This window comes from Pezoporus occidentalis, unplaced genomic scaffold, assembly GCF_034315485.1.
Source record: "Pezoporus occidentalis ecotype Australia unplaced genomic scaffold, CSIRO_AGI_Poc_V1 ctg81, whole genome shotgun sequence".
Lineage (NCBI taxonomy): Eukaryota > Metazoa > Chordata > Aves > Psittaciformes > Psittacidae > Pezoporus > Pezoporus occidentalis.
The window spans coordinates 8,948,234-8,964,808 of record NW_026916170.1 but is presented as its reverse complement, the minus strand read 5'-3'; the positions used below and the strand labels follow the sequence as shown (position 1 = coordinate 8,964,808).

General features: G+C 37.5%; 1 protein-coding gene across 8 annotated transcripts in view; it reads right to left on the bottom strand.

The window, feature by feature from the left end:
* CNKSR2 (connector enhancer of kinase suppressor of Ras 2) overlaps nt 1-16,575 on the bottom strand; it is a 213,431-nt gene that overhangs the window by 132,607 nt on the left and 64,249 nt on the right. For all 8 annotated transcript variants that reach the window (XR_009961790.1, XM_062603648.1, XM_062603646.1 and 5 more), the window contains exon 5: nt 7,446-7,487. Coding sequence is in view for 7 of the 8 variants with exons in the window: in XM_062603648.1 (XP_062459632.1) it covers nt 7,446-7,487 (42 nt within the window). In the remaining variant the exon portion in view is untranslated. The remainder of the gene's footprint in view (nt 1-7,445; nt 7,488-16,575) is intronic.

Here is a 16,575-nt window from a genome sequence, read left to right as displayed (position 1 = left end):
CACAGCATCTAGTTTGGTAGAAATTCAAGAGGAAACATTTCTTTTTCTCACTCAGCAGACAACTAATTTATGTTCCAGAGCATGAAGAATGAAAGATAAGTTTCTACCTCTACTCTGGGGACATAGTATACCAATTTTTAATACATTTTCCACAATTGCTCCTTCTTTTAGCCAGGAGGATAAGGACCTAAAGGTGTCTAAATTAGAATTGCACCTGTTCTGATTATCTGTGGCTACTTCAATATGTGTTGGGAAAACGACTGTCTTCTGCAGCAGAATGGAAGTACTCAGGTGTCACGGCTCTGCCGTGGCCTTTCATCAAATTGTCCATCTGTTATCTGGCAGCCCTAGGGTCACCAGGCATTTCTGGTCAAGCAAACAAATTTGTATTTGCTCCCATCCTTAATTTTACCCAGGCTAATGATCAAGCTTTAACCCATCATGCCAAGTGTGTGCACTCACAGCCCAGAAAGCCAACCGTATCCTGGGCTGCATCATAAGGAGCATGACCAGCAGGTCAAAGGAGGTGATCCTGCACCTCTGCTCTGCTCTCATGAGACCTCACCTGGAATATTGTGTGCAGTTCTGGTGTCCTCAACATAAAAAGGACATGGAACTGTTGGAACAAGTCCAGAGGAGGGCCACGAGGATGATCAGGGGACCGGAGCACCTTCCGTATGAAGACAGGCTGAGAAAGTTGGGGCTGTTCAGCCTGGAGAAGAGAAGGCTGCGTGGAGACCTCATAGCAGCCTTCCAGTATCTGAAGGGGGGGCTAAAAGGATGCTGGGGAGGGACTCTTCATTAGGGACTGTACTGACAGGACAAGGGGTAACAGGTTAAAACTTAAACAGGGGAAGTTTAGATTGGATATAAGGAAGAAGTTCTTTACTGTGAGGGTGGTGAGGCACTGGAATGGGCTGCCCAAGGAAGTTGTGAATGCTCCATCCCTGGCGGTGTTCAAGGCCAGGCTGGACAGAGCCTTGGGTGACATGGTTTAGTCTGAGGTGTCCCTGCCCATGGCAGAGGGGTTGGAACTAGATGATCTTAAGTTTCTTTCCATCCTAACTATTCTATGATTCTATACCGAAGCATCTTGGCTCAAACACATTTCCAGGGCTGATCGCAAGAAAAGCACCAGCCTCCCCAATCAAGTCTCTCACCCATGTCATTTGAATGAGGGACAAGATGCCAATAAGACATGTGGGCATTCTGGACATTAAAAGTAAGAAAAAAATGTCTTGGCAATGTTAATTTTAATCTGCTTGGGAAAAAAAAAAAAGCCAAAATCTCAGTTAGTTAGACCTGTACAAGGCAAAGCAACTTGCTACATGAGCTTCAGGATGAAGCTAGTCAACTTAAGCCAAACCAAATAATTATTATTCAATTGATTTTAGTCCAAAACATTTGTGTACCATAGGGAATACATCAGGAACTCCAGCACTTTTAGAACCAATAAGCCCTTGTCTTGGTTTAAAGCCCTGGACTTGCTTTTGTATATATATGGAGTTTAAACAGTGAACTAGATCTTATAGAGAGGCTTCTATTACAGTGAAGTTTGCTGGGCTCAATTTTCAAGGTACAGACTATTTAAAGGAAAAAGGTGTTTTCTTTTTCTTTAATAAGACTATAGAAATTATGCCTTTGACAATGCATTTTTTGTCAATTACAGTTCTATAACAAATATTCAAATACAGCAGGCAGGAGTGAATTATCATAACTGTGGTTTCTTCAAGGCTCTTAGAAAAATAAGAACATTCTGATCCATTACTTTTCTTTTCTTTTTCAGTTTAGTAACTCTTTTTTATTTTAAATAGCTCATTTGTTTTTCAAAAACTCCTCGGTATTAACTTCACTCTGCAGTTCTATTTTCTACAGTTTTCCAACTCAATAAAATGATGAGGGTTTTTTTCAGGTAAAAATAGCATAATTTTAATAAAACGAAATTCCTCCTGAAAACATTCTTCTTATAGAATTAAACTAAAAAGAAAACTCAGTTAAAACTTATTATTCATCTGACTGATGCCTCGCTTCTACTTTCTATAATTAGCCCTTGCTTTGCTCTTTAATATGCTCCTGCTTCACATGAATTAATCTGAACTAGATATTTCCATCATATATATCCTTGAACAGCTGGATGGAATCAATGAATTATTCTTCAAAGATTTTACAGGTCTATTCAGAGTTTTGCAACAATTAACTTATAACTCCCCAAACAATCAGAACTGACACCTTTTTTAAGCTGATCAGTTTTCCATGTTTTATCATCTCAAGTTAATCAGTATCAGGATTCTAAATACAAACTAGCAAGAGCATACTAATCTCCAGTTTTGAAGCAAAAACCACATCTATGGCTTATCTTTTCATATTTAGGCCCACTGTATTTTAAAATCTGTTCTTCTTAAGTCAGCATTTTCTATTGCCATCTACTTCTGCTGGTTATTTTTTTTCTGGTGATATTTACTTTCTATCTATATTAGTTTCTATCTATATAAGTTATTAGAACTATTATAATTTATTTATTTATTGCATCGCTTGCTGAGCAAAAGGTAAGCTGGAGAAAACATACTGAAAAATGAAGCAGTAGAAATATGAAGCATTTCCCTGTGTTCCTGAATATTTCAGAAGCATCTACATTTTAATAAGCAAATACCAACACATTATTAATGTGTGGTTTTATGCTTCTTATTCCACAGAAACCAAGTGTTTCTGTGAATGAATTAACAGAAAAAGCAAAAAAAGCAACAAAACTTTAAGACCTATAGTTGTCTTTAAAATAGGTTCAACACACCTGCAATTCTAGGGCAGAAAATTATAGAAAAGACACTTTTTCCCAGACACATTTTACAGCTACATGGAGAAGAAATAAACAAGTTGAAGTAGGTAATTACTTCTTAAAACTTCATCAGTTTTCCATAAGACTTTTTTACTTTAGATATATTTTATGTGTTTAGTTGAACAGAGATTAGTTTACTACTTCACCTAATATTGTGACAATCAAAATGCTTTTATATAACATTTGAAACTCAAATTGCCTGGAGCAAACAAAGACATTTATTTCTTGAAGATAAACTGCAGCTATACAGCTCTGTCTCCACAGAATACTATTTCTTGATGTCCTGGGTTCAGCAATAGCAGTAATTTTTTTCTCCTTGTTAGTAGCTGCTGCAGCGCTGTGTTTTTGACTTTCGGCCCAGGAGCAGCACTGATAACACCGATGGTTTTAGTTACTGCTCAAATGTTTAGTCTGACCAAGGACTTTGTGAGCCTCATGCTCTGCCAGGGAGGAGGGGAAGTCAGGAGGAAGCAGAGACAGGACACCTGACCCAAACTGACCAAAGAGGTATTCCGTACCACAGCACATCATGCCCAGGACGTAACTGGGAGTTACCCGGAAGGGCTCGTGCACTGTGGGGTTAGATGAGGTATTGGTCGGTGCTCAGGCAGGCAGGGTGGGGTGAGTTATCGGTCAGCAGGTGGTGAGGTGTTGTATTCTCTTCCCTTCTTATTTCCTTTATCGTTATTATTATTGGCGGCAGCAGTAGTGATTTGTTACTGGACTGTTCTTATCTCAACCCGTGGGAGTTGTATTCTTTTGATTCTCCTCCCCATCCCTTCAGGAGCAGGGGGAGGGCAAGAAGGGGAGTAGGGGGTGTGGGGTGAGAGAGAGACTGCTTGGCTGACTGTGTTTAAACCACGACACTTGACTATATTTGTGATATCTAAAATGCTAACATCTGAAGAAGTTTATTGACATTAAAATATACTATCTATGGACAAGGTGATTCAGCAGCCTCTCCACATGAACATCCACACTGCCATCTCTGAAAGAAAGAGGGCATTCATTTGCTTTTCAAAACAAATTACTGCCATTAGAATATGAGCACATTAACTGTTTTCTGGCCCTTCCTGATTAAAGCAAAACAGTCCACTATTTAAAAGAGGAACTTGCCTTTGATAAGGGATGTTGCCTTCTCCACATTGATTTAGAGGAAAGCATGAAGACTTAGTGATGAGTTAACTTCAGAGATATCCATGGATGCACTTCAATAGCAGCAGAGTGGTCTCATATCCCCTGCCTGTGCTCACACACACTCTTTCCCCCCGATTTGGCACAAAGTATAGAATCATAGAATGATTTGAGTTGGAAAGGACTTCCAAAGGTCATCTAGTCCACCCATCTATAGTAAACAGGGACAGATTCAGGTTGCCCAGAACCACATCCACCCTGGCCTGCAATGTCTCCATGGGTCGCATATCCACCACCTCTCTGGGCAGCCTGCTCCAACCTTTTACTACCCACATTGTAAAACATTTATTCCTCATATCCAGCCTGAATCTCTCCTCTTTTAGTTTAAAACCATTACCCCTTGTCCTGTCAGAAGAGATCCTGCTAAAAAGTCTCTCTCCATATTTCTTACAGGCCCCTTTTGAATTACTGAAAGGCCACAGAAAGGTCTCCCCAGAGACTTCTCCAGGCTGAACAACCCCAACTCTTTCAGCCTTTCCTCATAGGAGAGGTATAGGCTCACCCCAGGGGAAATAGGCAGCTTCCCCACAGGAGATGTGTACAACTCAAGCCCCTGAATCATTACACACAAGTCCAAAATAACACTTTGAGCTATGTGAACAATGGAGATGTTTAACCTAAAATACAGGTTCAAACTGAAGTAAAGCACTGGACCACCAATAGGTAACACAGGTAAGAATCAGGTACTTTAATCCAATGATGTGCTCCCAGGGTAGCAAATTTCTTGGCGTCCTAAAGAATAAGAGTACATAACTGAAACTTAGTTTTATTTTAATTTCTGCAGCTGTAGTTCTTTTTTACTTGTGTAAGAAGCATCTCGTAAAATCTGACTTCAATCTTCAGTGGGAACAATACCTTGTAACAAGGATTTCCTTAGGCTAACTGCATGAATTGCTGATTAGTTGTAAGTCATTGCCTTTTGCGTTTGTGAGGAACATTGTTTCATTGTGTCTGGAAGAGAACTGGTAGTAAAATCACATGAGGTGAGCCCATGGTTTTGAATTCGATTTCTTCTCTAAGTCATTCCAGCAAACACAGCTATACATCAGCATCTGTTCATTCAAAGGCAGCTGTATGTGATGCTGGCCAGACTCCATTTCTGTTACCTTCAGGAATCTGCATGGTTTGTACATGGGAAATGTACTCAGAAAATGGACTTGAAATAGCTTGGTCTTTGACTTTAAGAAAAGAGAATTCACTTTCTCTCTGTATACTATCCTATCTTCCCAATCTTTCTCCTAGCTTTCTCATTCAAGATTCTTTCTACACATTTATCAAATTTACTACTATTCTCTTTATATCAGAGAATCTTCTTTTTAACATTCACCTCTAAATTTACTGGATGCACAGTCTATCACAGGAGATTTAAATTCTTAATTCCCCTCTAGAACATCTTTAATCTAGTTTGTGCATTAAAATATTATTATCTCATTAGGTATTTAACATCTCTCTTCTTTGACACTGGTGTAAAAATACCATGCACTTTCTCAAGATCTTGACATAAGCAGGTTTTTCCCCTATTTTTTTAATCAACCTGTTAGATTGCTCCTCCCCAGATTGTCTAATGGGCTAAAGCTTCAACACCTTTTTCTTTCTTCCATGGAATGCAGTTAGGGGGTACTCTGCTTTCAATTCCAATTCTATCATCAACCTTTTCAGCTGCACGTGTAAAATATTCCCTTTAATATTCAAACATGATTTAAAATCCTATATTTTAATTATTCAATTGCAGATTTACCTCTTTCCTCGACTGCTTTTGGTCAGCTTTTGCCCAGTGAAATCCCATCCATCAGCTAAAATGCGGCATGGTCAGAAACGATCCAAGTGATGTGTAATATATATAGTCATTTTAATCCCAGGCTTTAGTAAAACATTCAGCACTCTGTTCTGGTTTCCTTGCAAGCTTGAGCACTAATCGTGGAAGCTAATTAAGCTCTCCATAATAATACATATGTCCACCTGTCAACACAATAAAGTTACTGTGGATTAAAGAAATAAGCCTATGTGAGTCTGAATGTTGCAAGATAACTTTTGAAACCTGCCTTAAATTTGTGCACTCACATATCTTAAATGAATCCCTCCAGTTTCCTCAAAATTTTCTGTTGAAGATTATATTAATGGATGCTTCATTAGCTCTAAATACTTCCAGCTCCCTTCCCAATCCTTTTTATTAATTTAGAAAAGATAGATATACTGTAGATAGCAGAACTCAGAACTCTAGGTTCTTCCAGCAGAAAACAAATATGAATTGAACACAACAATTTCAAGCTTAATAGCACTTTTGCCAAGATTATGCAATTAAAAACTTAATGACTTAAATACTTGTAAAGATCAGCCTAGCAAAGATGATGATGATGTCAGCCTCACTAAAATGGCTAATTCTTTGTGTCCCACAGGGAAAAGTGTCAGTGAAACTTGAGAATACAAGGAGATGTTTTATTCCACATCACTGTGAAATCAAAGCATCAAAAGCTTATAGAACTCAGCTTGCCAAGCATTTGATATGGAAGCAATGAAAAGGAGAAAAAAAAAAAGAAGTACAGCAAAATTTACTGGGATGCCCACCTTTTCAGACAAAGAAATGCAGTATTTTCTTCATTAAGCTTTTGTAATAAGAACCAGAAAATATTAAAACCCACTTAAATGAGAAATATGGTGAATAAACTAAACCAATCTATTACTCATTCTTAAGAAGAGTATCTTTGTATCTAACTTTCAGAAACAAGCTCTGGGTTAACTTAATACTCACTAAACTACAGCAACAACATGAAATACAATTTAATATCTAAAACTTAGGTGCAAAGTTTACTCAAGCTTTTGATTTTCCATCCACCAGGTACCAGCCTTTCAAACGTTTTGATTTCTGATGCCCTGATGACTTTCATAGGCTTTATTTATTATCAGTAGTGCTACAGATTCTGGAAACAGTTGTATTTATGCTGAGAGTTCAAAAGGAAAGAATTGCTTTAATTTTCCTATCACTTGGCTAGGTCCATTTTCCTATGAGGAATAAAGCTGTATAAATGAGGCTATATCACTTACTTAAATACATACGATTTCATAGAACCCTAGCGACCAGCTCTCTCTCTCAAAAAAAAAAAAAAACAAAAAAAAAAAACAACAACCCCAAAAGATTCTATTTTTCAAAATCATTCTTCTGACCATGGTTTACAAATAACAGACGGATCTGAGCCAAACACAAGCCCTTGCAAAGTTCCTGGCCTCTCATGTGCGAAGCTCACCTTCCATAAAATCACTGTTTATTCACCACTAGTTCCATACATGATGTTCACTCAGTCATACCCAGCCTAGTTCATTATCACACTTGCACTGCAGAAAAAGCATGAAACACACAGGTCTGTAATTCTATGCAGTCTATACAAATATATTTATTAATAGAAATCCAAACACTACTCACCACATGAAGAATTTTATTCTCTGTTTCATATACTGTGCAGTCCTGAAAGAGTAAAGCAGAAAAGGCAGGTTAAATTGATCCAGTCATCCACCCTTCCTAGATTTATTCTTCAAAAGAATTAAATTTAATTATAAAGGAATCAAAGAAGAAACAAAATATTTCAAAATCTTAAACAGAATGGAGAGATTCGTGTAAATTTAATGTGAAGCCACCACACAAAGGAAATACTGGTAAATGTTTACATCTCTTGACTAGTTCTTGTTGCTTCCTTCCTTGAGACAGATACTGATCTACCTCCACTTTACATCCTTTCGGCACATACCAGCTAGTCACATGCATGCCAGACGAGTAGCTTCAAACAGCAGTCCCTGGCCATAGACACAAATGACCCACTTTCAGTGGTAAGACTGGAAAAAACAGATGTACCAGCAGTGCTCTTTAGTAACTAAGAAAGAAAATGAAACTAAACAATTCCTGCTGAGCTGAGTTGAACTAACATGTTTGCACACCTTGCCAAAGAAGAGGAGAAAAACACTGGGAGGAGGAAAAAGAGAAAAGGAAACCACTGTCTGTTTATAACACTCCAAGCAACGTGAGGGAAGACAAATGCGGAATACAAAATGCACAGGAAACTTGAGTCGGACTGTCTTATTCCATACAGCCTGCTGGGGACTGCATGCACATTCTCTGCTACCTTATGTAGCATGCAAGGTAGATTCTATAAGCAAGATTAATAGATGGGAGGCTGAGGGCTGTGGAAATTTTTCTAACAGGCCAAAACCTGAGTGGATATATAGAGAAATTGAATTAATAATGCTGGAAGCACATGAAATACAACCAAATTGGTGAAGGAATAACTTAGAATTCTAAGATGCTGTAGTTTTATGCTAATCAGTGCAAACTCTGTTTAGAACAGATGCTTTATATCCTACCTAATAACACACATGAAATGTGACTAAGTTTTCATGGTTTAAGTTTAATTTTTAAATTAGTTGATCTTATTAGAAAAACAACTTGTTATATGCAACTGGGTTTGCTTTTTTTAATGAACTTTTAATCCATGAAATGGTTCTAGCATTATTCAGGCAAGAAAAGTCAATGTGTTCTTAAGCTTTATATAAAGCAACCTATGCAGAAGCAGCAGGTTGATAGGGAGCATTTTCCTAATAACAGCTGTTGGCATTCAGGAAACATTTGCCAGTAAGTAGAGCTGGAAAGAAAATCTACAACATTCAATTATATGCAGACATCAATGAAGTATTTGCAATCATCTTAGTAGGAAAACACACATTTCATTGTTATATGTGGGAGGACATGTAGCATTTTCGATCTGGATACATCTATGTTGTATGGTTTCTTATGAATCATTTTGCAAAAATAGCAGGAGGGGATTATAACATTTATATTGAAGAAAAATAAAGAAGTGCTTTTAGGCAGATATAATTACTTCATTGGTAATAGGAAGATTTTACTATAAGTTAAACATTTGTCTTAAAGAGGATACTGTTTGAGAAGTCTCACTACTAAGGCAAAAAAGATTCTGGGTTCTTAAATGCTGTAGAGGTATAGTACAATCAAGAAAATGAAGAATAACAGAGAAACACTGCTACATCCTTGAAATGAAACTCTTCACACAACCATGAAGGAAGCTAAAGAAATACGCTTATTTTATTTTATATATATATGTAAATATTTCTGAGTTTACAAAAGACAGCAAAGCAAGTGGAAAACTTCTCTGGCATCCAGTCTATGCATAGGAGCGGGCGGCCTCACCCTGAAATTCTCTCCTCAACACATAATTCCCTACAAATCCAGGGAAGAATAGCTAAATGAGTTCATCACATAGCAGGCAAAAGAAAAATTAACAGTTCAGTAAACAACAGAACACAGAAAATCTGAAAGACAGCAGATGCTTAGGCAAAAAATACACCAAACAATTTGAAAATACACATTTTCAACACATGAATGACATTCCACTAAACATAATTCAAGCATGAACTCAGGGAAACGTGCAGGAATGCAAAGATCCATACCAGCACAGCCCTGAGCAGCTCTGAAGTGCAGGATTCAAAGAAACCTAGAAAAGGTCACAAAGCTGATCCCTGCATCGTAGTAAGCTCGTTTTAACTTCCTGCAGCCATCCACAGAGATGAGGGCTGAGGCTGATTCTGAATGATTCCAACAGCAAACCTCCATGTCATTTTCTTTCATAGTGAAGTTTATTTCCCCTTAGAATTTTTTTAAGTCACTCCACTCCTCTGTGATTTATCTTTAAGCAAGTGCTGAGGATAACTGTGCCCATTGTTTTCAAACATCCCTTAGGTAGAACAATAAGCTGAATACTTATTACTGGGGGCCTTTTCCATTTACAATTACTGCTTTTTCATATGCATTTCATTTCAACTAAAAGAACTTAAAGCGCTTGAGCAATAAAAAAGAGACATTAACTATGCAATTAGAGATAAATTTGTATTTTTAATAGCATACCACCCACAGCTGGAGAACATCTCATATATATACCTGGACTACAAGCCCTTATCTTACTCTTGAAAGATCTTAATATCTGTTTAACCACAGTATCAAAACATTGCAATTAATTTAAGAAACAGATCATATGCAAGTTTAACATCAACTTTTTTTTACTTTAGAAAACAAGGAACACACAAAAAATCTGCAGTGAAGCTTTACTCCTACACAAGCTAACGATTTGCTATTCACTTACTGAAACAATACAGTCATTACCCCTGAACTGAAATACACAGATACAGCAAGAAGATATTTTACTTTTAGCTGTTTATTCTCTCAGCCCACCACATATATACACTGACAAAGTATAACTACAGCTAACCTATATTATAACCTTCATTCAACCAATCAAAGAAAACCTAAGATGAAACAGCAAAAGGTTATCTTCAAATATGCATTATTTTCTAAAACATTAATGACACAGATTGCTAATAAAGCAACAAAAGCAGTTCCATGTTAATTTATACTTCCTGAAGATGCAGTCAAATATTGGCCATTAGCACTTTCAGAGAGGAAAATGGGACAGCATCATCTATAAAGAAAGATAAATAAAAGGGGCATATTATGGAACAACTTAATTACTAGGATCATATTTTCATGGTCACTCTTTCCAGCTCTGTTGTATGCGTAAAAAATGGCAAAAGTGACCTTTGTGGAGGCAGCTGGAACTTGGCTAAGATCCTAAAAAAAGGAAACTGGAAGTTCAAAGCTAGAAGAAGAAGGTAAAAAAAAAGGCAGTAAGGGAGGAAGGTAAAAAAAGCAAGAACAAACCACAACAGTGAGGGAGAGGAAGGAGGGTTCTTTTGTACTTTCAATCCTGGTATAATAGTAAAAACTTTGTTTAAGACTAGCAAAACCTATGCTCAACTGCAACTGTGAGGCATCACTTCTTCCAGAACTTCTGAGTTTCATATCCACAATTCTGCATTATTTCTACAAAAATTACAAGTTTTATCTGCATAGATTCTATCATAATGTCATAAGTCATAATTGCTAAAGGCATTTAAATGCACTGAATTAGGAAGCCCTAACACCTCACCTGCCCTAGACACTGCTAGAACAATTCACACATGAGGTAACGTACATAAAATACAATATTTGTGGACTTCATATTTTCAAGAACAGTGTTTATGATGCTTTATTTTTCCATTTTATTTTTAGGTTGGCTAATTACCAGACTTTTTCTTATTTTTTAGCCCATTTCTTTGCCATCCAAGTTGATTAAATCTCAAGATGCGAAGTACTCAGATATAAAAGAACTGCCAAGTCCTGCTACTGCTCATAGGGAAAAAAGTTCATGCAGTTCTCCAGTACTATAACTATAGGATAATATTCAGCAGAAAACACTTCTAATTTTGCGTATCTATAATCTGGTTTAAAAGTCCAAGTCAGCAACCTGCCAAATTACCTATTGCGTTTATCTGTCAGACACTTCTTACAGGGTTCTTGCATCATTGTTACTACTATTATTATTTGTGGTTTAGCCATGCTTTCTAAGCAGCTGCTGCACTGCACTCTTCTTGGCAGTCTTAATTTCCTGTTAAATCCATGACTTAACTTCAGAATAAAGTTATGCTAGCTCAGAAAAGAAAAAGTTATACATACAAATAGTTATGGGATAAAAAAGGAAGAACTGTAGAAATATGTTTATTAATTCTTTCAGCAATGAATCAGCAACATTTCAGCATTTCTAGTAATCCTTAGATCAGAATGCTCATGAGAGGGCATGGACTTCTTTCACTGTATTTTCTTGTCCAGCAGAATGTCTTAGTTGCCCACATATATTTAGTCATCCCAATTTATTTTTTCCTCCAAGGCAAGGAAATTTCTAGGCAGAACTGATACAGAAGCAGGTTACATGATTGTTAAGAACAAAAACCCAATCTCCTGACTCTCAGTTAACATATTAGCCCCAAAATGTCCCTTGTGAATTCATATGATGAGCAGCATTGCTCAGAAGCAGGCTGTGTGGTGCTACAGAGGTGGAGTCAAGTGGAGCAACTTGTGAAGAAGAAGAACTTGCCACGGAAGTGTTCCTTTTCCAGACAACTTTGAAGCTGCTTCTGGTGAAGCTTCTTCACTGTTTTTAAATTTTGTTTTCCACTGCAGTTTAACTGAATTTACATGAAGGCAATCTACATGTGTGTGTTTGTGTACACTGTACTCTTTCTACCAGCACTTTGCTGATAAAATGTAGGCAAAGTTAAGGAGCACAATTTTAAAAGACGCAGTGAAATTGCCTGGGAAATGCATCTTTCATGAGCAATTCCACACATCTTCCATGCCTAGTTTTAAGAGGGTAACAGCTAGATTTTATGTACTGCTTAAAAACAAATGTCTGATAGAATTGCTGTCACCATTATTTTGAAGTCACGCAAAATGGTCTAAACTGCATGATTTTAGGTCTCTATTTGTAACAAAAATAACGAATTACATGATTGCTAAAAGAAGGTTCAGACTCTCATGCATTGCCAAACCTTTGGCATAAAATCTCTCTTGAGCAATGTAACCATAGGCTGGAATCAAGCCAAGCCACCCTTTAAATCCTTTGGTTCGCAAATTGATTACAACTGTAACTGAATCCTTTAATACCAGGATATCTCTAATGGATGGTCTGTTGGTCTTGCTAGTTCACAACAATACAAAATAATTAACCCGAGAATGCTCAGATCATAACTCCAAGTCCCTTCAGAATAAGTTGTTCTGGCTTCAAGGTGCCTACAATGAGCCTGTTCAAGTGTCACTAGCTGTAGGGAATTTATGCCACTGGCTCTAGAAAGGTTCATTTGGTTTGAATTCTGCCCAATTCAGCTGTGACAAGAAAGCCACAAGACTGAGGTTTGCTGGAGTAGTCACTGAAGGCTCTCACAAAAGTTCTTTAACAACACTCATGATAAAGTCTTGAGCTCTGCCAACACATGAAGAAGGCAAAAGTTTATAGCTTTCTGGGTATGTTCACTTATTATTACCTTTCATCACTTTTCTTGGACCAAAACAGGAGTATATAATTTCCAAAAAGGTACAAGGATAAGATAGGTTGAGTTAATTTAGCCTTTCACTACTTAGAAAATGCATGAAAAATATATCAAATACATCTGATGGCAAGATTACAAAGACAGTTTCGAAAAAAAAGCTTGATAGATATAATACAGGCTATGGCAAAACACCGTATTCTATAGAGCATGACGATCAGAAATGCAATAATATTAGGGAATTCTGCTCAGGCTGTGATTTATAGGTATGTCTGAGTAATTACTAGAACAACAAAACACAAATCAGCAGACATACAGCTCTGTTCAATCCCCTTCCCTCCAACCCCCCTTCAAATAAATAAGAAACAATAAATTCTTAAATATCGCCAAAGCTACAGAAGCTGGCAAGCAGATAACATTCTCCTCTGGCAACAGGCAACGAATTAAGAGCGTGACACAGGCAGAGGTTTCCTGAGGTGCTTTCCTACGTCTTAGATTTTGAGAGGTCTAACAGGATTTTGGATACAAGAAACGTGGGCCTTGGGGACACTGACAAGTGAAAATGCTTGTAACAGAGAAAGGGGAAGAGGAAATCCTTGGCTTGCGCCATGAATTTTTAAAATCACACAGCCATTTGTGTGAAACCTGTTTTGTATTTGTAAGTGGATGTCTAAAGCACATGCTTTCCCTTTTTTTCCCACTGAGCTGCTCCAAGAGGAACCTGTCATGGCTGTTCTTCCTCCTTCTGACTGCAACAATCCCAGGGAGCTCTATCCTCAACTCTCCCCTTTTCTGCAACCACTTCCCTATTGCTCAGCAGCCTCCTAAAATCATGCTGCTTTAATTATCATCTCTGTGTGGATGAGTCACAGATCTCTTGTCCCTTCTGTTCACATTCGCAGCTCAGAATCTCCTTCTGGATATTTGCCACCAGCCCCAGCACATTATGCTGAAAAGCTGAAATCACGTTTCTTCTCAAACCCTCCCTGCTTCCCCCTCTTTCCCTGTCTCTGTCAACAACTCCACCACCTTATGTCCCACAAGCTCACAACCTGGGTGCCATTTTCAACTCCTTTTCGCTTCCCACACAAATCCTGTTGATTTTAATCCCACTGCTGTTCAGAAATACTCACTTTCTTTCCAACTACACAAAATCATCCAATTCCTGCAGTTTCTTGCCACTTGGTCTATGGCATCCTCACTCCATTATTATTCCATGCTTCTCCACACTGAAGCCAGAGCTCATCTGTATCTGCAACAACCCACTCTGTCCTCCCCCATCAGAAACATGCGTAAGAACTGACAAAGGTAGGAGAAAACAGAACAGTGAGCACACGCAATTTAAGATACTAAGGGAAGAGGGAAAAAAAAAAAATCTATTGTGAAAAATATAATGCAAGCTGTTAAATAAATGCTACATAAAAGGACCTTTCCTATGAAACCCACACAAATGTTTCTAAAAGTCTGAATGCTTAATGAACCTGCAGTTCTCCAAGTTCATAACCCTTGTGTACAAACTAATAGCAATTACCCAGCTTACTGAGTACAAAGAATTGCCTTAATTTTATTTGAACAATCTGCGTGAATTGGCACCTATCACCATAGTAACAGAATACTCCATGTGAAAATTTAACACAACTTACATAAATCACCCCCAGACCAAGCAACTACTGGGAAAAATTGCTTGCTGGATTAAGAGAGATGCGATGTGTACACTAAGCTCTTTTCTATCTTTCTGAAGCTATTTTCCATTTCCAATTATTTCTATCCTCCTTTCTGTAAAAGACGTCATCTTGCGTTCCTTTGGGATCTGCTTGCTTAGTAGTTCTAATTTGCATATAGAAACACTTCTTCCTGCTATGCCATTTCTAAAATGAGCTGGTGTACCATTAGGTCAGAAACCACAGCAAGTATTTTAGCACTGACTAAAATCACACTAATACTTGCTCATATATCCTGTTAGAACCTAAGCATGTACGTGGTCTAAATTGAATTTCAGCTCTTAGGGTGATTTCTCTATGCAGTAACATTCTCAGCAGGTAAAAATAAAATCCACTGAATCTATCAACAGATGAGAAGTTGAAAATAGGCAAAAATGTTTCACCCAAAGCAGAAAAACCAAAGTCAAGTCACCCTTTTTTTTCCACACACTTAACTCAGAAAAATAAGCATCATGAATTCAAAACTCAAGCTTTTATTACTGACATGCAACATAAGTTTTATAGCATGACGTAGTGTGCAATTCTTAAGTTTGTCACTGCCAAGACCATTTAGAGGTAAATAACTTCTCAATTTTTCATTTCTGCTTTTCCTTCAGTACTGTTATTTAAAGAATTCTGGTTTATAAAACACAGTTGCAGCAAAATATTTCACGTTCCATGTAGTGTCTGGGTGGTTATTCTGTAAACAGAGGAAATAAAAGTAACTAAACTTGAGAAAAAGTAATTATATAGAGGCAGATGGCATTTCAGGCTCAGATATGACTTAAATGTTTCATATTGGATCATCTGAAATTCTTGATGTATTTTTAATGGATTTAAGCAAACACACACATACCTCACATTATATTCCTGAAATACAGACCCTACACTTTTTCATGGTCAAGGCTTCTACTAGATACTCAGCAACACATAGGTTCTGTAATTCACTATACTGAAGTGAAATTTTGCTTCACTGCACTTGGTGACAGAGACCATTCTGTCTTTGGAAAGGGAAATCGGTTTCCAAACTAAAAGAAATAGAGTCTCAATCTTCATTTCTACTGACACAACCAATGTTATCTTAATCCATCATCGTTAATGATTAAATTCAGCATTTATAAAGAATTACACAGGAAGCATGGCATATCCTCTGTCTGCCCCTATTCAAACGGAAAATGCGATGCCACTCAGCACTCATGGACTGACACAGTGCCCACAGCAATCAGCCTAAGAAAAAAAAAAGTTTTAGTTAAAGGAAACATATAAGATATTAAAACACATTTTTCCCTGTCTACAATTTATCGCAGTTTCCAACAACTTTCTGCTACTTTGTGCAAGTGCTTCCAGGAGTGCGCGAATTAACAGTCCCTGACTCTTTTACTGTCACCTGGGCCCATTCAGTCTCCTTTTCTTGGAAAAATGTAACAGCTGCATTGATGTACCAGCATATGCTCTATCAAAACAATTACTCTTTTCCCCACATTATTCTGCTTTGTGTTTCAGTTTTCCCCATGTTCAGAGGCTGTCATTCATTAATCTGGAAGAAAAATAACCAAACAGAAAAAAAAACCCAAACAAGCCAAACAAGCCAACACCAACCCACTTCTGGTCACTAAGCTTCTTATGTACTCAGCAGTCTCCCCTCACATCCCCCTCCCTCTTTTTTCCTTCCATCCACTCCAAACTACTTTCTCTAAGAATGGAAAAGAAAACAGAGCTAACAAATTCACACAGCTTCACAAGGTGGATTTTTTATTAAAGTATGCAGTGGCTTCATAAGCTACTTCAAAAATGTCGTATCACAGGCTACACAAGTTTAGGAACATCAAACCTCTTTACACCATACATCTCAACGACAACTAATGAACCATCAAATGATTTCTAGTAGTGGTTCATATCCCTGTAAACTATTATTGATGTTTTAACCTTTGA